The sequence below is a fragment of the Barbatula barbatula genome (assembly GCF_947034865.1).
Source record: "Barbatula barbatula genome assembly, chromosome: 9".
NCBI classification, from domain to species: Eukaryota; Metazoa; Chordata; class Actinopteri; order Cypriniformes; family Nemacheilidae; genus Barbatula; species Barbatula barbatula.
In genome coordinates this window covers 3,390,604-3,415,294 of record NC_136772.1, presented here as the reverse complement: position 1 = coordinate 3,415,294, position 24,691 = coordinate 3,390,604, and the positions used below count along the sequence as shown (strand labels likewise).

Sequence of the window (24,691 nt, the reverse complement as noted above, 5' to 3'; positions counted from 1 at the left end):
ACATCAACAAAGTGAATGATCATGACAGAAACACAATACTGTACTGGATTTGAACCGTGAGCAGCCGCAGCATGCAGCTGAAATGGTTCAACCAGAGGAAATGATTCATAATTTATTGGCTATGATATATCGTCCTAAATCTTATTATCGACCGAAAACGGAAAAAAAATTAACGTTTATCGTACGATACCGATATGGTCGATAATAAGATTTATAGTATAGTATAGGTCATTATAGTATGAGAAAATATCAAAAAAAGAATTTGGTGGACAGTTCCTAAAAAACAATCTCTCAGACCATCATGATATTTGACACAAATTAAAAGGCCCATACATACGGAGTTCAGGACATTTTAAGCCTTTGCTACGTAACGCTCTCCTCATTGTTGTCATTACAGCAGACCGCTGCAGTAACTCCCCTTCATTACAGCTAAATAAAGACGCGAGGACAATGAAAGGAAACTGCGCACAACGCAGGTCCAGAGCCCACGTGCTGAGGCACTCCGAGTAAATATTTAAAGAAGACTCCTGGCAAGATTGGGTAATTGAGATCTGATGCATACTCATGAATCACGGAAAGCAATCACGTAGCCAATTACGGCCGCCCTTTCTTTTAGTCTGTGCCGATGGTGCTCTCGCTGCTATTACGCATGGGTCGGGCTCTCCACAGGCAGTTTGTACACTAAAGATCCTATAAATGTATTCCGTGCTCAGCAGCTCTTTGTCTAAATTGAAAGGTAGCCCTTCAGATACGACTCATTATTCTCGGGGGTCTTCCATCCTCTTTTTTTTTGCCGCCTTTCTCTCTCCCTCTCTCTCAGCTCACATTTATTACCGGCTTGTGACAGTGTTTATCATGCCCTGGCCCTGGTCCAGCTGTCAGATTCACTGTGAGTTTTTTTATTAGTTGTGTCACTAAATGTCCAGCAGACAGCCTCACACTAGTCATCAGACATCTGACACTTAAACAGACAAATGGGGAAAACGGGGGGAGAAGATGATTATATAATCGATATACAGGGGTATCTTTTTGTTTTATTTCTGCATACGCACTACGTAGGCAGCTTGCTTAGCAAGGCAATTTAAGCCTTGGGTTGTAAATGTCATTGAATCTGAGGTGAAAGTGTAGGGCAGTCACTTCCTTGACCTGAGCCGAGGTACATCTCGCCTATTGTGTCATCTCTCTCACAGAAGCAAGAGCCTGAACATATCTTATGGTACTCAGCGATATCGCATGCCCTCGTGTCTGAAAGACTGCCAGAGGAAAGCTGTCGGACACGGGCTGTTTGTTTCTGCAGAGCAGCGTTGGTACTTTGCTCTTTTTCTCGAAGCTGTTTTTTACATTCTGTCCTTCCTGTGATAATAATTCTCAGAATGCTCGAAGGCCGTATTTTTTGGTAGCGTATTTAATTTTCTCGAAGTAAAACTGGGAACAAAAAAATCAGGCGGCAAGGTCGAAGCGTCAGCTAGTCATCTGATGGCGTTAGAGAAGCAGTAAAAGATACGCTTCTTTGATTTTTAAGGCAGGTAACCGTTAAACACACTACACGGAGCTAAATACATGCGTGCACGAGAGGCAGAGGGCTCCCACACATGGAGCTCATCGGAGGGGAGTGCTTGCGAACACGGAAGAGGAGGACTCGCACTGGGCCATGGGCCACTCGCACCAAACAAGCCATGAAAGAGAGAAGACGAGGAAGTAAAGCTTAGTTTGTCATTATCAGGGGTGGATAAAAGAATTACAAAATGTGACCGCCCAAGTAAATGCATTGTTTGGGGAACACTGATAGCCCTAAACGGGCAAGCTTATCTACAGAACGCGTTTTCGTAATTTCGTCACAAAAACGTGACGACATCGGAGTTCTGTGTCAGCCACCGTAAGGCTTCGAAAGGGAGGGGTGGAGTGTGCTGCGAGTTGCAGTTTGCAACCTCACTAGGTTTCCTGTAGCTCAGGGGTAAAAGCGTGGCGCTAACAACGCCAAGGTGATGGGATCGATCCCAGGGGATTGCACATACTTAGGAACAAATGTATAGGATAATGGTATGTAAGTGGCTTTGGATAAAAGCATCTGCCAAATGCATATGCGTAAATGTAAAATGGCGACCGCTAAATTTCATACACTGGACCTTTAATATCAATTACAAATGGTTATCAATCCTTAAAACAAATCATGGTTAACCCTAATTTTGACTGTATTAAAACCATGGTAACATTTCCCCTTTGGCTTTCCAACATATTTGTGGAGCGGAAACAGCTTCAAATGTGATTGCATCAGATTCTACAGCCTTATACATTTGTGTATGTTTATGGAAATGGAATAAGTGAACAAAAATGTAACCCTGTTGTAGCATAAGATATCTAAACCGTGTGTGTGGACTGTGTGTCATAGATTTCTCCTGGGGATTGTGACCGCTCTGCCTATTAACGGTGCACAATCCCACCCCCACACCGCTGAGGGCTATTGCTCCATCACCCGCCGCTGATAAGACAGAGGAGTCATGTCGTGGCTCGACCGTGTGGCCTGGTCTTTAGATAACTACCCCATTGCACCTCACACTGTGATAACCAGAAGCCCAGCACATACACGCTCACACACACTGAAACTATCCCTGCATTACATCGTCTGCACCCATGTTTGTGTTTTACATGTTGTGTGTAATTTGCATGTTTAAATTCAGTGTTTTGTGCGACGATGAATTTATATTTTTGGTCAGTATGCTTGCGTCCTGAGAATCGAACCCACGATGCTCTATTCAACTGAGATACAGCAACACCCATTTCGACACTAAAGACGTTTGTGTGTATGTGCCCAAATTACCATACCTCTGTTCAGGCTTGTTAAAGATTTTAATTGGATAATTACCCTATAAACCTTTCCTCGCTCTGCTACCTTTGCTTCATTCTCATCTTGTGACTGGGGGTGTCCAAGAGGGTCCTCGTGTATTGTTTCCCCCTCCCCCACATTCCCATGTCGACGTAACATTGGCTGGCCATTATTCCAGCACTATAGCCCCCATGATGCTTGGGTACATATTACGATGTCTGCTGCTGGCTGTTGGGTTATTTGCAGTGTGGTGACATGAAATTAGCTCCTCGACTGATTTCACAATTATCTCGAGCATAGACCTAAAACGCTCAATACATCTTAGAGATGTCAATGTTCTCGAGAGCTGTACGGTCCGTTTTCCATGATGGCGTTTGGTTAAGAAATGAATATGTGACGTTACAGTATATTCTCAATTCCGTGATGGTATTCGGCTGATTTTAAAATAGTGTTGGTTTATTAGAACAAGACACATTTCAAGTGTAGCGTGACAAAAGCGTTGGAAGTTTCCTGTTAGGAATGATGAGCACAGATGCATTCTGCACAAGTATTGCACATTAAGAACATTATTTCATTATTTACACACATTTTGTCATTTCCTAACCTGTATGACTTTCTTCTGTACAACACAAAAGAAGGTATTTTGAAGAATGTTGAACCCCACTGACTTCTATTGTATGGACAAAACCACTTCAAAATATCTTCTTTTGTACGCCACAGAGAAAAGATATACAGGTTTTAGCAACATGAAGGTAAATTAATCATGACAGATCATTTTTTGGATGAACTATTCCTTTAACAAGGTTATTTTGAATCTGTGTCAACTAAACCTACTTTAGCTTTTTATCCGTAGTACCTTCAGATTTATTTCCAACGCAAGGTATTTCCCCAACACTGATAATGATCGAAAAGACAAGGAATAAGACAAACAAATATGATGTATTACCGTAACTTGCACCGAACTTTCACTTCAACTTTGGTTCTGTTTCCAATTAAATGCCTTTCATCTGCTTGTGGAGCTCAGATTTAGACCCTGATGTGTTTCTTGTTTGTGTTTCCAATGCTGTCGTGTGATATAAAGCGCTGTCAGGATTACAAGGAGCGGTTTTAGACAGCTGCAACCGGTCTGCCAACTCTTCCTTATGTAAAGACGGAAAATATGTGCCGAATTCCTAACAGATATTTCTACACACCCACAACAACTCCGAGACTTCACTCAGCCCTTTCATTGCACTTTATAGCTTCCTTGACTTTAATCTGCATCCTCTTTACGGCTTAAAAGCTTCAGTCTCCATTGTATTTTTTGCGTCGTAGAACCAACTCCCCCCATCAAGTATAGGTTGTTTTTGTGTTCTGTGGAAAGTAAAAAACGAAATAAACGTGAGTAAATGATGACAGAGTTCTTATTTTTGGTGTGCTGTCTGTTTTAAGGTCGATTTCAAGAAACATTTGTCAACACTTTTCAAAATGATGCTTTGAATGGAGAATCTATTTAAAATGTTTCCATGGGATTTGAGTATCGGGTCAGGACTGTTACTTAGGTTTAGCAATGAGCCATTATGTCAAATAAGCAAATGTTTTCATCTTCTCGCTAGGGATCTGGTCACCTGGCTGAGCGTCACACTGACTAGCAGGCTAAGTGTGTGTGTATTTAGGACAAAAGAGAGCCACGGGTCGCATAGAGAAAGATTCTCTGCTCTGCACTGTTGGAACAAAAGCAAGCAGGGCCCTAAGGCCATACGCCGACTCTTTCCAACACACACAAAAGGAAGAGCGCCTTCAAAACATGTCAGCTCAAATTGATTAAGCATTATTGCAATTCTCCCCTTTGAACTCCTCAAAGGTTCCTTTCTTCAGCTCAAAGTGGCCTGTCAAAGAGATGTCCTCCAAAACGACACTTGTTGCATTTACATTTAGTCATTTAGCAGACGCTTTTATCCAAAGAATTCAGGGAGCAATAAGCGATATGTCATACAAACATGTCGCGAGACGGCTTTCTGAATTTTCATCAAGCTTCTTTTTTTAGCATGCACTGTTTGATAGGTTGACACTGTACTGGTGTCATTATGTATCTATTTCTTAATATATTTGAGTTATTGAAAAGGGTTTTTCTTTTGGAACAGCTTTTCAGGGTTAGTTTAATCATTCACCCAATATATGGTTTTCAGACCCAAATTATTTTGTTGATCAGAATAGCCTGTATGTTGATAAATTGAAAAAGTGAGATGAATTAAAAATTGCATTTTTATCCATTTCAGAAGCTTACATAAACTTTCAAGTTCCAGTATATGAAATTTAGCTGCATCTAGAGTTGAGGTTGAGAAGGTGCAACCAACGGATCACTCCGATCCTCCCCTTTGAAGTACTACGGGGGATGACACAGAACAAATGTCATTGTGTTTTGCTTCTTTGCTAAAGGAGATAACGTATTTATGAAACGTCTGTTAAGGGCTACTGGAGAAACAACATGGTGAATTCCATGTAAGGGGACCCGCGGTATATGTAGATAGAAGTAGCTCATTCGAAGGTAAAAAAAACAAAAGCGCTTCATTATGTAAGTTCTTTATACACCTCTGAACACATAAGTTGAGGTGTCTGGTACAATTTTGAAATGTCGATTTGACATTTAAGTTCCCCCAAAAAAAATTTTTCTTTCTCTTGTCATTTTAAACCTGAACATCAAAGAAAATATTTAGAAAAATGTTTGTAATTGAACAACGGCGGTATCGATTCACTTCTATTTTACATTTATGCATTTGGCAGACGCTTTTATCCAAAGCGACTTACATTGCATTATACTATACATTTGTTTTCGAAGTATGTGCAATCCCTGTAATCGAACCCATGGCTTTGGCGTTAGTGCCATACTCTAACCACTGACGTACAGGAAAGCACGTCCATGTACATTGTTCGGTTACCAGCATGTAAATAATTTTTACAGGTTTCAAACAAAGATGGTAATATAATGGAAAAAAACTATACTGTGTTTTCTTTTCTATTTGGTTTGCCCTTCAGAAGCAATATAATTGTTTCCTAGTGGACAAAATAACAACGCATTCAGACAGTTGCATTCAACCGTCTGTTATTGTATTGTTGCACTTTACATATTTTGCTGTTCTAGCAGGAAGTTCTCGGCCAAAATAAGCTTGATGTGGACCAGACGTTACGCCGTGAGTCAAATGTCTGGCTATGCAAGACTTCCTCCCTCCCTCACAGTAAAACACTAACTGTGCTTCCCCGGATCTCTCATCCTTGACAAGCTTAAAGCTGATGTTTCCTGTAGCCTGGACGAGCTTAATTCAATCTTTCTTCAACATTAGAAAGGCTTCTTTAATAATCATCGCTCCACCAGTGCCATTTTACCTCAAAGTTAATTCAGCAGATCTCAATGGGCGTCAGAGGTCTCGTAATCCGCTATTAAAAATCGTGACAGATCCCATGGCAACAAGTCTCAGCCGACAGAGCCTGGAGCGTGACGGTAATTCTATCTCTCTGTTCTGTGATTTTTCTCTCTGAGGATAGAAGCGAGGTTGTTCTTGTTTTGGTTTCATGATGGGTGATGTTAGGCTGGCGGTGGACTGGATGTGTGCAAAAGAGTGAAGCTGGATGTTGACTCTTAAGATGTTTAAGAAATTTGTAACCGACTTTGACTTCTATTCTAGTGTATTGCTGCAACAACTTATCAATACAATCAATAATTTAAATAGTTGTCAACGATTTTTTTTAATCGATTAGTTGGTCTGTGACGTCACTTGCAAGATGCGCAGTTATAATTCAAACTTATCCGATTAATCGGTTAATCTGAAAATTAATCGCCAAATTAATCGATTATCAAAATAACTGTTAGTTGCAGCCCTATTCTATAGACACTAGGGGTGTAACAATACTTTGTTGTACGATATTTCGCGGTGGAAAAACATTACGATGCGCCTCGTAGCGAGATGGGGATATTTTACGATATGATCTTTAATTCTATCTGTTGATCGGTCAACTCCGTCCCAGCACATCACGTGTGCTAATCTCACTATATAAAGAAGAGTGAAGAGGAAGCATAAAATACAATCTGTGTCTCCATGTGGTTTACAAAGCGTTTTATTTTCCTTTACATTCGCCAGTAAAACACAGCCGACATGACATGCTAAAAATCGAACCAAGTATGTGATTTGCATGATTGAAGAATTGTTACACAGTTTATGTAATGTCTTTTTAAAGTATATTTCTCATTCATTACTGTCTCAAGCAAAGACAGTGCAGCTTCAAAGAGATATGAGCCAATAGCGTTTGAGTGTGAGCTCTGTCGGAGCGTTTCATTGGTTGACACAATTTTATGTATGGAGTGTTTGTGGTTTGCACCTAAAAGCTGTAGATATTGCAAGGAGTAGAAACCACTTCCTGTAACAAGTGCATCATCAGAGGCGTCACACCTTGTTAAGTTCCTCTCACTCAGGGGTCTCTGGTGTTTATTGGAGATGTTATCCAAGACTAGACCTGCGCTCAAAAACCATTGTGCATTTGTCTGTGTTTAAAGTATGGATGATTCCATTTGATTTCTAACAAAAATCTCTTCATTCATTCATTAATGAAAATGGCTCAAAATGAAAACGGAGAAGCTAAAAATCTTTGCTGAAAACGCTCACTGAAAGGATTGATAAATGGGTTTGGTGCACATTAAACAATGGCAGAGAAAATTGTGGTGATTTTTAAGAAATCAGATTCATTACTGTGTTGAATAAGCTCATTTCAATAAGAGTGAAATAGATTAGAAGTGAAAAATATGGAGCATTGGTGATTGCTTTACAACATCTTTTTTTAGTATTATTGGTGGAGCCGCTGATATATAATGCGTTATGACCTGCGATGGCACATATAATGCGTTATGTTTACTTTAACTTTTCACCTCATGAATATTAATCACCAAGCATGGATGATGACAGGCTATATACAATTGATCACATACGTTTAGATTCTGAAATTCTAGCATGGCATCCGTTGAGGCATCAATGAGAACAGGACGCATCTCTCTGCCGTGCACCCTTCAGCATGAGAGGGTGCGTGGCTGGAGAAAAACTGTTCTGATTGATTGGCTGTGTTTTGTGATTGATTGTCCCGTCCCGCCCTTTTTTCGCGTTTGGTATGGTCAAACAAACTGCTTATCGCAGGAATTTTATCGCATCGTCTTTGGTTAGGATGCAGCCTTTTTATTGACAGATCTTTACAGTTTGTGTTCATTTAAATACAGCTTTTAGTTTCTCATGGTTTCAATAAACCTCCAATGTTATAACTGTTTAACAAAATGGCAAATGTAATTGAAAATGTTGAATGTTTTGAAAATGAATCTACACTTGTGGAGTGTAAATTACCGTTGAAAGTATGATTCAATTGTAATCGTGTATCGCATCAAATCGTGAGCTGAATGTAATATGTTACACTGCTAATATTAATAGTGCTTATATCCATCAGAAGAAACGTAAAAACTCCACTTAAGTTCAGATCACAATTTAATGTCATTGTTTTGTTTGAAAATATAAAATTGTTGCAATGATTTCAATGCACTCGTATCAGGCAGAGATCTTAGCGGTGGACTAGTTTCATGCCCTTTCAAGCCTTTTATTTCTAATACATAAATATGGAGCGTGATGTTTTTCATCTGTCTGTGGAGTCTGCTATCATCATCGCTTTTCAAAACACTGTTATTCTCCAGCGCCCCTGAAGCCCATCATCATGCGCAGCCAGATCTCACATCAGCAACGCAAAGCAAGCTCACGTTCTGTGTAATGCGTCACCGTCAGGGTTCTGCTCGCACAGAACGACTTCATCAGATTCACCACGGGTTCCTTATCGGCAGAACATTTCGACTTTAACCAACGTCAGATTTATAAGGGTTTAGAGAATGTCATTGAAAGTGAGAGAAATGTTGTTCCTCTTTTTGATGTCATATTTCATAATACTGTATTCTGTATCTAGCTATGGATTTAGTGCCTCTGCAGACTATTTATTGACCTGTAGCTGTCAGAAATCTGGATGGAGATGTGAGTGTTGTTGAAAATTGATATGTGGATTCTGTTGAAAAATACATCAAGGGAGTAGATATTATCTCCTGTAAAGTTTGTCTCCGACACTAATTCTTATATCTGATTTCATTTGTGTCTTTCATGTTTGATTGCTTGAAAGTTTCATTTTTGGCTGAAGTGATCTTTAAGTATCAGCTCTGTTTTCCGTCCGTCGAGCAGAGTGTGCGCAGCTCATCTCACTTCCTGTCTGTCTGTGAAGCAGAGGGCAAGCTAGTCGGCACGCTGCTTATACGAGCTGTCAGTCTTCATCAATCTGCTCTACATCATCATCACAGGCAGATGCGGCCGGCTGACGCTCGCTCTACTGATGTCTCAGCACAGGTTTATTTATACACACAGACCATATTGACTCGGGGCTTATTTTTTGCCCTACTGGCTTTTCATGCTGAGCTGAGAGAGGCAGCGATCTTCCAGGGGTCCGGTATCAATGTTGCTCAGATGGCTGAAGTCAATCGACCCCATGGCCTGTATTGCCATCCATACATTCTCCTATTGCTTTATTTGGCAGCGATTATTTTTGATTCGGTGACTGGTGGATAAAAACGTTTAGATATATTAACTTCGGTAATGTATCAGCGGCTGAAATATCATGCACTTCAATATAGTTGTTCAATATTTTCCTCATCAGATTTGTGGTCCGATACAGTAAATTACTCTGTGTTTAAACATATCAACTGTTCATTAATGAGCTGTACTTAATTTTTTATCTGCAAGCTAAAAAAAATAGTAGTTTTGTAATTCATTTTCGACTGTAACTACCATCGAGTCCTAATAGAAGATTGACTTTATTTCTCTTGCTCTTAGATCACTCTCTCTAAAGGTGTATCCGTCGGTATTGATTTATTTCATTCCATTTATGTTCATTATGTTATTTTCCCCGCATTCATTTTATTCATTGGCTATCTGATATAAAACAATGTGTCTACTGGTAAATAATGTATGCCGATGAAGAGCGAATATAAACTGTCGTGGTCTGAATGAAGGATTGCAGCAGTGCATGAAAAGAGATTCAATGATTTCATTACACGGCAAGCATCGTGGCGAATTCTGTCATGGTGAAATGCCGAAGGAATCTCATTCATTCTTACTGAACAATTTAGCGAGTACAGTGCTGCATTTCCATAAAGGGCTTTGAGAAACCTGAGTTAAATCAGCGTCTTAGCGTTGAATGAGCGAGATCTCTTGCGTTCTGGTTGATGAATGGACCGGAGTCATCTAACATTGTGTGTAGAGGGTTTTATTTGATGAAAGCGTGTGTGCGATGCTTTTACATCTCTTTGCATCTTTCTGATAACCTCTGTCATTTGTCTTTGAGTTGTTTTTGTTATATCTGTCAGTTTGCTGTAGGGGAGAGTTTCTAATGAGTTATTACGATGCATTATGGAACTGTGTATACTGATGTCTCCAGTGGTACATTTGTAATGCTGCTCTTGTTTCATGGACTTTTAGAATGAGGCTTGTCTAATGTTACTTGAGTTAGAGTTGTTTGTGTCTGTTAAATGTAACTTTCTTTTTATTATTCTCCAATATTTTTTTACCATCATGCCATCCCGGATGTACAATATATGACTTGTTTCCTGAGTTGAACCACTAAAATATTTATTTGTTTTAAAAACAATATCATTTATATAATTCACTTGATATACATATAAAAGCACACACATCCTTCATCAAAGGGATAGTAAATCTAAAAACAAAAATTCTGTCATCATTTATTTACCCTCAAACTTCATGAGTAACATGAGTAAATAATGAAAGAATTGTTATTTTTGGGTGAACTATCCCTTTACACTTATCCAAATGACTCAAGTGAGTTAACAAATGTGTTCTGAACAAAATAAGTGAGAAAACAAAATTTAGGCTTGCTATTAATATAATATGTTGCCATATTTAAAGTTAGCCCTCGGTTGTGCTGGTTCTGGTTTTAGTTGAACTAAATACGCATAAAATGTTCATCTTTTGGCTTAATAAGCATTATTTTTATGATGGATGTATGTGCTTTTGGAGCTTAACTTGTTTGGGCTTATATATAGTATATATGTGGGCCTTTTGACCTTGATTTCCAAAAAAGAACTTTGTGTGTTTAGTGTCTGTTCTGATAAATATAGGGAGTTACAAACATCCGAGATGGCCTAAGGATAAGTATTTGTGTGTTGGGTTGAATAATGATGCCCGGGCATCATCATGCCTGTCATGGAGGATGGCATCGTCTATCGGCCCAACCCTATTTGTGAACTATCGCTTTAACAAGACGTTTTTACATCTTTGAGATTTCTGTCTCTTTATATCAATTTTGGAAAGAAAACTATATCCAGCCAATTTAACAGTTGCAATCCCTCCTTTATTCTCTCACTTTTCTTCTCATTTTCTTTTACCCTACTAATGTGACGCCCCTTTTCTTCTATCTTTGTATGGTAATAAATTGCCCTGAATTTGACATTATAGGAGCTGAGATTATAGTTATTCATATAATGTCATCATAATTATAGGGCTGACCATGACTTTATTCCATTGTCAGACAAATAACAGAGCTGGATAGTGGCAGGCAGTTGATTATAGCTGTGTATGCCAGCAAGAGCAGAGCAAAGGGGGCTTGATAGCTCAAAGAGAAAGTCTAAAGCCCAGCCCCAGAGGTTACCGCATTAATTGCGGCCAATTTTAAAATCAGTGTCAGGTCATTGACTGCGTACCGCCTGAATACTGTCTGACATCTGTGTGTTCAATGGCATATTTAACGTTGAGAGGCAGGTGATTTCTTACTGCACATAAAGCCAGGCGTATGGTTTTAATATTATGTTTTGATTATTGACATATCCCCCGCGGCCCTGCTGTGAAGTATTAAGCGTATATTTTAACGGTTGTTTGCAAATTGTAGTAATAGATCTTGTCATGTGGAAGAATATGTGACAATGAAGAGGTGTGTTTTTTCGGAGGTGTGGCTTACTGGTTAGTCGCATGCTCATGTGAGGGTCGGGAGATGTAGTTTTTATTTAGCATGTCTTTTGTATAGGTTTCCATCGTAATTAATAAAGATGGTAACAGTTTTTTACAAACAAACATTTTTGTTTAATTCTGTGAACTAGTAACTATATTTCTTCCAAATTTAGAATAAAAGAAATGTTTCTATTGGCATGTATTTGCAGAAAATAAATCCTCTGTATTTTTTTTAACCTCAAATACTGCAAAAAACAAGTTCAAATTCATTTTAAGCAATACAACAGTAATAAGTGTACATGTATTGAAGATAAGTATCAGAAATGTGATAATTTTGTTTTTATCATAGTTTTCCAGTCTTGTCAGTCTTTCACATTGCTGTTGGATGACTTTCTGTCACTCCTGAGGTTTGATTTGGTTGATATTCCACAGACGCTGGACTCAAATATCCACAATACCTCTACAAATGAAGGAACATTTGTAATGGTCTCTTAATTTTTCCGCGGCCGTATGTCAACATTTATTGCATTACATAAGTTACATTACTATTGTTTTATCATTGTTGCATTTGTTTGCAATTTCTTCATGTTTGACTATGTGTAGCATATAACATGCACAGATAATTACAGGGCTGTACAGTCAGACATGTATGTCGCACATGCTTAGTTTATTTACCGAGGATTTCACTGTTTGAGGGAAGCTACTGGCACAAAATCAAGCGTCTTTGCAACGACCCGCCAAAATAAAAGTCTTGTAGTAAATGTATAAACTGTAGTAAACACTATAGTATACTTTAATATTTACTATAGTACGGTTATAATATACTATGGTACACAATAATTTTTCTGCCGTGTACTGTAGTGAATACTTTAGTAAATTACAGTATTTTAACTACTGTATAGTAAATACAGAACTAAAAAATTATTAATTAGATAAAATGTATGTGTCCCTAATTAATCCATTTGTATAAAGTCCTTTTTACCGGTTACCTGTCTATTTATATGATGACCTGCACTTGTGTTTATCTAAAGATGATAACAGAGGTATACTTGTGCAGTAACTGTTTGGCTTGTGCTACAAAACCTTACACCTCTGTAGCATCGGTGCTATGTGCAAAAAAGTGAACCTGATTACCATAAACACTCTTGAAAACAGACACCTCACAATTCATACATATTTTATATCCATATTTTGAAAGGGGTCAGAGGAATCCTTTAGCTCTGGCGGTGCTTGTAGTTTCTTTGTGCATGTGGAGGAAGGACTTTAGATAAGACCCCCGCTCTGCCCCCTCTTTATGTTATTCAGTTATCTGTAATGACAGATGGAGATGGATAGATGTTATGTGTTTGTGCTAAGATGAATATAATTATATTTTCAGGACTATCTTCTTTCTTCCTAAGCTTTTCAGATATATAGATAGACGAGCACTTCGACCCTGAACCTCCAGCCCCAGCGGTAGCTTAATATTTAAACTTGCTTCTTTTAAAAGTGTGCGCAAGAATCTAAATTCAAGCTTTTTTTAATGGGAGTTTGCTCTTAAAATTTAAGGGCTAATAAGTTCTTGCTTGGTCATTAAAGCAGTCTCTGCAGGGAGAAATGTGTGTGTTACAGGAAGTGGGCGAAGTGCAAATACATTTGAGGTGATTATGGTGTGTGTGCGCCTCGAGGGAACTCTGGATTACACAATAGCCCGACTCAGAGCGGCTCACAGCGATGCTAGAACGGCCTATATAAGGGGCCTCTGGATTATTGAGGTCACTCCGGTTTTTCAGCAGGATTACTGCCTGAAATTCACTGCTTACATCCTTTCCGGGTTATATTATATCAGCGCATGGTATTTGTTGTATTTACATCATAAATGTGGTTATGGTGTTGGGCTGTAGCTATCGATTATTTTAGTAATCGAGAATTCTACCTATTATTCATTCGATTAATTGTGTATTTGGATAATAAGTACTTTTTGAAGAGAAAGTAAGACTGGTCTCTTAACAACTAATTTTCCTTTTAGAAACGTTTACATTTTTATTGCCGAAATTGCACACATTAATATCCGTGAAAACTAAACCCATTTAGTGCATTCCATCGCCATATTACATTCAAAATGCAATGTAATACAAATATATAAATAATTAACATAAATGGAAAGAATAATTTCAAAGGTAAACAACTAACTTCACCTTATGCATGATGCATTTAGTGTACCTAAATTAATTTTCATTTTTCAAAGTTCTGTTTTTTATTTTTTACTATTAAATCGTAATATATTTGTTATTTTTGCAGGCCGTCGGAAGACGCTTATTTTTCAGTGTGTGTTTGATTCACTTCACATAGCTTCACTCTAGAGATGAAGTTACTCCGTACTCAGACATGCAGAACAGCCAGATGGTGTGTTTAAATAACAGGATTATTTAATTATATGGACTCAATTATATGCACTCAATGCAGACGCAAAAAACAAGTTTCACAGGCAAAATAGACTTAAACTAAGTAAAATAGCGGTGTGCCATGGATTTCACACAGAAACAAGCACAACGACAAACACACTTTACACAAACAAGCGGCTCTGTTTAATGCACCTGCCAAACTGTATCGCATGTGTGCTACAGTGATGAATACATATGCCACATTTTACATCCCTGTTATGGGCGCATGTGTTTAAACAGCCACAGAGACTGTTTTCAGCCTTCTGACATATGTACTGTAAACGTTATGGGACGCGCTAGTCAGACGGGATAAATTTTGCCTGCTGAAGTCCTAGAAGTTCAGTTTAAAGATAAGGAACGTACCAAGCACAAAGTTCTCTCATCATTCTCACAACCACAACCACACGCACACACAGTGTTTGTCGCAGTCTCATGATCAGTAATAATGGTCCGTGGGGAAACGCAGCGCTCCGTGTGTATTGTAGTTAAATTTATTAAATGAAGTGTGATTTTATTTGTTGTATTCGATTTACTCAAGTTACTCGAGGAATCGTTCCGGCCCTATTATGGTGGCAAACGTTCCTTCAGGTGCCTGCTTAACATTCACACGATGCGTAGATGGAATCGGTAAGGGTTGAACACCTGTAAATGTAGAATTCATTTAACGCTGCATTATATCTGCGTAGGTCTAATCCTTTTATCTCGCCTCCCTGCCGCCTGTGTGAATTTCTTGTATCTTTTGGAAACCTTTGGAAGGAAATCTCTGTCTTCGGGAAGCGTTTGAAGGTCTGGATTAATCTAACACAACTGTACACTTGTTTGCCAAGAATTCATTAAAGTCTAGGGGGCTTGTACGGCTATTAACATCGGCTTTATTCAATCATTTGGCACTGTTACGTTTTGAGTTTGCTAAATCTGGTACGAGTGCCACTTCAACATCAATGTAATTGCGACAGATCTTCACAGTAAAACATTAAGATGTCAGACAGGAATGAACCTTTACGGTCTGGTGTAAGCCAGTGTTATTGGAGCTGAAAGTAAGCATGCTTGTGCATTTGTTTGGTGACGTGACTAAACACTTCGGAAGACATAACAACGCTGGTCCAAAATAACTGTGTTTCAGTGTTTTAACAGTATACAAACATTTGACCAAAATACAACCAAGAGAATATTTACAACCAAATGTTTAACAAATATCTTTAAGATTTTATTTTATATGTGAGATAAGAAAAATGTAATAAATAAAAACTGAGACCGGAAGTGGTGGTGATCTATAGACTGTTTCATTGGACAAACGCAACCAGCCTGAAGTTAACTTACGGCCTGTGTTTGGTTATAATATACCAATTTATTTTATACTTATTTCATTTTTATAATTCAATTATACTTATGTTTTATTATATATTGTGTCAAATTTAACTACTCCGAAGTAATTGATTCTTTGCGGAGGTCTATCGGAAGTTAAGTGTGGGCCACATAACAAAAATGATGTTACACTGAAATTTCCTGCTAAATCAAATTCAAGTTATAAATAATTATAATTTCATGGTTGCAAATGGGGGTAAGGCGAAAGTTTTAAAGACTTTTTTTACTTGCTCAAGAACAGATGTTTGTTCATTTAACCAAAAAGTTGCAGATTGCACCTTTAAACCTCTTCAGTAGTTGAACTTATATGATCTTCAGTTTAATTTAGTTCATCTTTTGTGATTCGAGTTATCAGACGCTGGGATTTGGTGAATCTTTTTGCGGGAGTTCTTTTTTGTAAATTATTTGTACAACTCTGTTTTTCTACGTTTGTATTTGTATCATCTCTAATAATATCAGCTAACATGAATTGAAAGTTGGCAAAGCTTGTAGCCACAGTTTGAAAGCAGTTTCACCCACACTGCTATGACTCCACATGTGCCCTTATGTTTGAAATTTGCAGCTCTGTGGTAATCCAGTAGAGCCCTCGCAGGGCCGGGTCAATGCATTACGCGTCGCTCTTGGTGCTTTCCTAACCACCCACTGAAGGCTTGTCAGATCGATGTTCAGAGGCGTTAAAAGATTTTTTCTATTTCTCCCTCATTTTTTCCCTTTTAAACTAGAGTTACATTTTCCCCTTGACATCTTAAATGTCATGTGTTGATTTTGCGGCAGTAAGCGATGACCAGGCCTCCGTGTTGTTTAGCTGTTAAATGATCTATGTAACGGGCTGCTCTCGCTAAATCTGCCATTTATTACTCTCTGATGTATTCAAAGTGTTTTTCACCCTCAAGAGTCCAACAGCCCTGGATAATTTATCCACCTGAAAGAATTAAAAAAGCTACATGGCGACAGTTCATTGTTCTGATGCTCTTCACGCCATCCGCTCCTGTTAACTTTATTCTCCGGCTGTAATGCCGCCTATTGTTGGCCCTCAGCGTTATGGCGAATTGAGTTTGACAGCCGTCTGCTCTCGCTGAGAAGCATGATATCCAGTGTGTGGGCTGGTGACTTGCTGGCAAAGATGAACGTTTCATCACATGCTAATTGAGCATTAGATGTTGGAGATAACTAACTGTTTACTTACGCCAGTGTATGGATCCCTCACCCGTTTCCTCTATTAGAAGCCGGGCACTGAATTACTCTGACTTTATTTTTCTAAAAGGTTGCTTTGTTGTCTTCCATTAGTCACGGCTTTGCAGTTGCTCCCTCTGACTCTATTACTGCTTGGCACAAAGAATAAACTTTGCTGTCCTGGTTTTGCTGTTGGTGTGGTTTCTGTGAGATCTACACTGTACAAATTTACAGCAACTTGCTGGCAGCAATTGGCAAGTAAGTTGCTGTAATACATTGCACAGTATGCTGACTAAGTTCAATCACAGTAACTATTCAATACTGTAATTCTTTATTACAGTAATGTTCTGTTATTTCAGGAGTATTAAAATGCTGATCACAGCAAATATTAGACTAGTGTAATAGCAACAAAAATGGACATTTATTGACTTGCAACATTTCTCATGTGACAATAAGTACAAAACATGTAAACATTTCTTTTATTTTGTAATATTAAAATTGGAAATGTATGAAGCACAATCATTTAAAATGATATAATATACACTACATGTTTCTAAAAAAACGATATTGTAAGAGCTATACAAAATATAATTGAAAACAACATGATGATGTCTTCTTCCCTGCCTTTAAAGACATAGACTCATTTAATCTGCATAAACTGCATCTGCATACCGTTTTATTGCACAGATAAACGGTAATTCTGCTCAAATGCGCTATAACTGTGTTTACACCACAATTCCATAATGTTATAAGATTAATGTAATTTTAAATGCATGTGTAAAAAGCTTGCTGATGCTGTCTTTAAACTGAGTTAGAGGAGCATGTCACAAGATCAGAAACAGGCACTCATTACGGTTGACTGCAATATAAAAGAATTGTCTTAATTTTACTATTGATGTTTAATCATGATTATCGTCAAATAATATAAAATGTTAAAATCGTTTAGCATGTCATTTATCATCATACGGTTAATTTTTATTGACTATAAAGAAAAATAGTTCATGAGGCTTCCCTTCCCCAAACAACAAACCAAAGTTGAGACCGCTCGCGCTGTAATCCTTGACTGAGAGGACAGCTGTTCCGGTGGTTACCTAGCTACATAAAAAAAATGTTTTCGAACATGATTTTAGATTTGATTATAATAAATTAATCTGACTTCCATTGTATCAGCAACTTGTTTTTTTTAAGCAAGCAGTGACTCATCTAAACTTCTGATCTTTAACAGGTTGTAAGGCTCACCGCTGTATAAAACACACGTAAAAGAATGTGCACAGTGATCAGATGATTTAGATTTATGCATTTATCAGACACTTTGTGTATTCATCAGTATGTGTGTTGCCTGGGTCCTCCCATCCTCCCAAATATTTGTGAACTGTACCTTTCAGTACATTAAAGAACTACTTTCTTTATTGCACTCATCAATTTTTGGAGTGAAATCCCCATTTTTGTTTGAAACAAAATTTCAGGTTACATTAGTTTTAGTACATAGTCAATACTGCAAAATGTGACCCGACAGATCAATTTAAGAACCATTATAATCTTACCTTTGTGAATTAATGTAAGGAGATAGCTCTGAACACAGATTTTTATGCACATAAAACATTACCAATTGCAGTTTTATTAAAAAACTAAATGCAAATAATTGAATGCATTGACATGTTTTCAACAAGATTGGGTTTAAAAATATTTATGTGTGTTGCATACGAAGCCTCTGCATTCGTTTTACTGTTTAACAATATTTTACTGTAACTATGGGAAATATTATACCTCTTTCAACAACCAGTTTTTTTCTGAAACCCGAATCACCAAGAATGACCAACTTTTGAGCTCATGATACGTTGTGTATAAAAAGTCATTCTGCCACCGGTCTGCATTAAAAAGTCATTGCGCAGTAGGGTTCACTTTAAATATAAACTTCATTTTGCAGAATGTTGAGTGCTTGTTTTTGATATGTTTAAAGCTTGTTCGTGGTTTTATGGTTTCTTGAAGCCTCTTGGGTATGTTTGTTTGCAACACTAGACAAACATGTCAGTGTAGGCGCATGTTTTGTGTTTTCTATGCAGTCAAAGATGAGCTCTCCTTGCTGCATATGGTACAGTATTATTACATGGAGGTCGACCGATTTGGGTTTTTCTTTGGCCAATGCCGATTTTTAGATATCAGGCCGGCTGAAATATGGGTCTGATTTTTTGGCCCAATATGTTTGGTCGATTTTCTTTTTTCCACCTTCATCTCATAAAATCGAATTAAGTGATGTGAAGTGATACAGAATATTGCTTAAATTAAACATTTATTGAAGATATGCCTCTTCAAATCAGTGCACTTGATAGAGAAAGATTGATTTATTGCAGGGTACAAGATAGCAGTATAATTCATGCGAATAATACATTGCTCAAAACCTTTTCTAAAACATGCTTTTTGTTTATGTTTGTTGGCAGACACTGCTATTAGTCAAATTGTCATAATCTAAGTGAAAACAAAATAAAAAATCTCTCATATTACACAGCCTGCTGCTCATAACTGCGTTTGTAGTTTAGCCTTCTTCTTTTTTGTAGGACAGTAGAAAGACTGACAGGAAGTAGACGCTCTTGTGGTCGAATGCGTTTAAACAGCCGCAAGTCAGGATTTAAATCTTGGCTGAAGACTTAAAGCTTCAGTTTACTCACATTGCTGTTTATGTGTCTTTTTTCAGTGCGGGACCCAAGGGTGACAACATCTATGAATGGAGATCTACTATCTTGGGGCCTCCAGGTTCAGTCTACGAAGGGGGCGTTTTCTTTCTGGATATCACCTTCTCTTCTGATTACCCCTTCAAGCCACCAAAGGTATAAAAACACCTCATCCATCTTCATTTGCAAATCTGTCATGCTTCAATCTTTCTGTGGTTATCATCTTTAATCAAACACAATCTTTCAGTTCACTCAAAATGTACACACAAGTGTATTACAGCAGGATTGAAAATAAAGTCAGTCCGAATGCAAAAGCTGCGCAGTAACAGGGTGAATAATTCAGAGATGAGCTGAGTGGGATGCATCTGTGTTATTGCATATGCTGCAGGACCTCAACGCCCTATATGAGTCATCTGATGTTAATATCACGAGTAGTTATAATCTGCAATGGTTCAATCCACATTTGAGTTATTATTTATAGTAGACACTAGAGCTGCAAGAGTGTTAAAAATTATGTAAATATTGATAATCACATGTGCATATCGTTATTTATTACATGGTAATATTACCCATTCACCATGGTTTTACTGTAGTAAAAGCGTAGTAATCATTTGGGGTGTGACGAGATCTCGTGGCATGAGATCTTAACACAATATCCTCACTCAGTTGGCATGATGGAGTGCTGGGTTCGCAATTGCAACCAATTTAGTAGCATTGCTCCCTATATTTAACCCGTGCGACCTCAAAATATATTTGGGAGCATTTGTGTGAGTGCATGTTTTGTGTGGCTGTGGCCTGGTCATTCGTAAACCGTTTCTCTATGTACACACGCTCTAGACAAACGGTTTAAACATTCGGATGCGTCTTTTGCGTCCGCTAGCTCCTCGCATTTTAGGGGATGTTTCCGTCGAGGTGTTTCTACCAGCGTTCTCGTGTTTTTTTCAGTAGTTTCCTATGGAAACGGCACGTTTTTTGAAAACGTGAACAGCTGGCGTTTTTTTCTGCACTCCGCGTTTTCCCATGCTCTGCACCGGCCTTCAACCGGGCGCCCAGAGTTGAAAAATGCTCAAATTCTAATGTCTAAAAATCTCGTATTATTCACGTAACTCGGTTTTGTGGGATAAGTGTCTCGGTAACCCCTAGAAATCATGTTTTTCTATGCATAATAACTACTATTTTTACTAACTGGTTTAACAATAAATACTAGTATTAAACTATGGTTACTGTAGACAAAACCATGGGTCATTTGTTGCTAACATAGATTAACTAAAGTAACAATTCTTTTTTGTACTAAAACCATGGTTATTTTAATAAAGATGGAATTTTTTTAAATTAATGTTTTCGTGTGTGGTTTGCTTTTGTTAGTTTATAGTCGGCCAAGGGAATTTCGACAAAAGGCTATTGACCTTTAATTAAGGCTTATTAAGTCTAGCAAGGACACTATTGTAACAAATTATTCAGAACAGATTTGACCTCTATTAAAAAAAAACCTCAAGGGTAATGTGATTCAGAACAGTTTTTTATTCGCTGGGTGGCTAAACATACTCTCAGGTGTTCTTTCTACAGATATCATCAACATGAAGCAATTACTGAGATGGTGACAAGCAGCTGTGTGGATTAGAGATGCAGGTTTTACTGTAGCTCTGACTGTTGAGGTGAAAGAGTCAGACTCGCCGTCTCTCATTAATTACCAACAGAATCTGTTTCCTCAGCCTTGAGTCTGGCCCTCATCTGTAAACAAGAAGTCTATATGAAGTTCATGAGCTGCAAAGGCTTTTTGTTCACATCAAGCCACTGTGAAGCTCTAATCCAGTAATTATAAACAGGATTCATCTTCTGCGCTGGATCCCGGGCCGAGTCGGCGGTCCAGCGCCCCTCATTCTTTTGACTCGGGGGCTGATGTTGCCTACGTTTGTTTGGGATGATGCTTTGTGAAGTTGCACGCTCTCTTTCACTTGAGCGGTGAGGTTTGGTGTGTGTTTGGGGACAGAGAGAGAGACAGAGGCGTCTCATCCTACAACTGTATCCAGAAATAAAGAGTATTGATTAAGTGATGCTGTAAGAGGCTCTAATGCACCGCTCTCATCACAGGACATTTGGGTTTCGTCACTCTTGTCATTTTGTGTCTGGGCTCTTTCCTTTTTTGGGGGGGACTTTCTTAAGCATTAACCTGTCTGTCTGTCTTTTCTGTAGCTCTATATTTCTTTTGATGTATTTTCTTTCATTCTGCTGTTTTCTCGCTGGCTTGCTTTCGTTTTTTATTCCATTTTTCATTTTGACTTATGTCTGTGAATCTTTCTGTCTGTTTTGGTTTTCTCATTGTATTTCAATCATTCATTCTGTCTCTTTTCTTTCTTTAATTCTTCCATTTTCATTCCATATTTCTTTCATTGTCTTTATTCAATTATATTGTCTTTCTTTTTTGCACTATGTCTGTCTTTCTGTTTTTCTTTTGTCATGCTCTTTCTATTTTCTTTCTGTCTGTCTTTCTTTTGTATTATATTATTATTATTTATTTAGGTCAGTCTGTCTACCAACTTTCTTTCTTTCTTTCTTTCTTATTTTCTATTTTCTAGATATTAATGTCTGTCTGTCTGTCTGTCTGTCTGTTGCCTCCCTCCCTCCCTCCTCCCTTCATTCCTTTCTTTCTTTCTTTCTTTCTGTCTTTCTGTCCTTTCTTTCTGTCTTTCTTTCCGTCTTTCTTTCTTTCTTTCCTATTTAAAAAATGTAGAATGCTTCTGGTGCAGTGTTTGGGACAGATTTTGTATCAGGATCTTATCTGCTGTATAATATCTTTAAACATTACTGAGCTGCCTACACAGCAGTTTGAAAGCAGGACGTTTCTCTCTCAATTTTTTATTTGTCCTGCTGTTTGTGTTCCCGTAGAGATATGAATGTATATCTCTGTTGTTGTGTCTCTCAGTGTCGGTCCCCAGGCCTCACACAGACCACCCGTGGCATACTGCCCGTGTTGAGTCTGACTCTAAGACCACCGTGTTCATACAACAGCAGCATTGTGCCAGGCACAGGGGGACAGGGTTATTTTGGTCATTTGGTTTATACTGTGTCATGTGACTGCCGTCTCACTAGCTGCTGCAGCGGCAGCTTGAGACAACAACGTCAACAAACACAAGAAGGCCGGTCTGTATATGCCAACGCTCACGATCCGACACTGCCCTTTCTTGACCTTTACCCGGCAGACTCGGTCCTCTCACAATAGCGTGGTCTTTTGCTGGCTCCTTAAGCCAAGGCCATAAGTCATCAATACCCCGGCTACAGACACACAGTTTGAAAGCGAGGTCAGGTTATGCTTACGTAGCTCTCTCGTCTCATTGGATCGATAGCTTTCAGGATTCCTCTCTGTTAATAAGACTGAAAGCTGCTATCTAGCTCTCCAAAGCCCCCTTTATAATGAAAGCCTGTTAAGACACATCCATAGCATTACACCGAGGTTCTGCACCGGTGAGCCAACATCATCCAGTTTTGCCAATCTCTTGGGTTTTCTCTTCCGTGTAGGTCACGTTCCGTACGAGGATCTATCACTGCAACATCAATAGTCAGGGTGTGATTTGTCTGGACATCCTGAAGGATAACTGGAGCCCGGCTCTCACCATCTCGAAGGTCCTACTCTCAATCTGTTCCCTGTTGACAGACTGTAATCCAGGTGAGTACGACGACCTGTAACGCACTTGAAATATGGTTGTAGTCCCTAAGAACTAAATCTTAAAATCAAAGGGAAGTTAAGGATTGCATTGATGTTCTAGTAATGGCAAAAGATGTTTTTCCAGGAACATGTCCCACTTCATCATAAATGATGTTAAATAATACAGTCCGGATCTGGAAATGATTGATCACATTTCTTAATTTAGTTTCATTTCGAAAGTGCTAATTAAAATAGACAGGTTCATTTGTTCATATTACAGATTCGTAGCATTCATCTTCATTTTTGTGCTGCTTACAGTCAAGATTTTTATCACAAGTCAAGTATAAATAGGCCTTTTGAGGCAAAATGTGTCCTCGTGATGTTTGTTTCAAAAACATCACCAAAACTGTCTGTTGAATCCCGCACAGCTCTTTTATTTTCTATGAAATCTATCTCGTTTCCTTCTGCTTTCTCTGTGCTGCCCGATGTCTCTCCAAATACTGTTCTCCGTGACTCTTGGGTATAAAATCGTCTCACTTTCTACATTTTATTCATTTCTCTTCTCCGTATCTCAGCGGATCCTCTGGTGGGGAGCATAGCTACTCAGTACCTGACCAACAGAGCAGAACATGACAGGATAGCTCGACAGTGGACCAAGAGATACGCCACATAGACGGAGACCGGCGGCACCTCTAGCCACCCCACCTCCACCCCGGTTTCCCTTTGTGCCATCCCCCCTTCCTCCTCCCCTCCTCCCTCACCGCGACCCCCCTCCCGCACCCCCATCACCCAAAGGAGTGTAAAGATCCAGGAGAGGCAACTTTACAACCTGCAACAAATCTTTATAGCCTTTACAATACGGACTTCTGTGTACATGTCATACTGATTCTACCCCGTGTTTTTACCCAATACGGACTGGGAGCGCAGACAGAACCGAGCGCGGTAAAGGCTGCCGGAGTAGAATTTTGTAGCTGTAGATTTAGTTCTGTTTAAAAAGCCTTCTTGCAAATCTTGCTTCTTTGGGATATAAAAATGTATTTTGTGATGTAATAAGAAAAATGTTCCTAAAGTCAACCAAATATTATGGTGCATTTTAGCCTAATTCATTATCTGTATGAAGTCGATGAAAAAAAGCGAAAAAAAGACAAAAAAAAGAAATACGAGCTGTAGATTATTAGAAATGATGTCATTTATATGAGACCCACACTCATTTCCAGTTCTGTGGTACATGCTGTTGTGAATCTGTTATACCTTTGTCAGTTTGTAATGAAGAGATCTCATTGAACGTTTTGTAGCTCAGCTAAAATGAGCCATCACTGTAACATCCCCTCAAACACAATAAAAAACTGTCCCCCCGGGGTACGGTGTGTGTGTGCTGTTTTCAACAAGGGGGTCTGTACGATGTGAAGAGGTCTGTAAGCATTGAACCTTTCTTTGTTTTTTTTCTTTGACCCAACACATTTTCCGTTTTTTAAATACAGACTCAACAATTTATGTAAAAATATTCCCTACAGATTTTCAATTTGCAAGCATGTTGATCGTCATGTGGGTGAGTAAAGAAAACACACAACGTTGATTTTTGGGTGAAC

The 24,691-nt window shown here is 38.6% G+C and overlaps 1 protein-coding gene across 1 annotated transcript in view; it reads left to right on the top strand.

The window, feature by feature from the left end:
- The window catches only part of ube2e3 (ubiquitin-conjugating enzyme E2E 3), a 31,308-nt gene extending 6,846 nt beyond the window's left edge, over positions 1 to 24,462 (top strand). Inside the window, exons 4-6 of the mRNA XM_079463786.1 lie at positions 19,483 to 19,615; positions 22,976 to 23,123; positions 23,678 to 24,462. Coding sequence (XP_079319912.1) covers positions 19,483 to 19,615; positions 22,976 to 23,123; positions 23,678 to 23,775 — 379 coding nt within the window. The 3' untranslated portion in view covers positions 23,776 to 24,462. The remainder of the gene's footprint in view (positions 1 to 19,482; positions 19,616 to 22,975; positions 23,124 to 23,677) is intronic.
- The last annotated feature ends 229 nt before the right edge of the window (positions 24,463 to 24,691 follow it).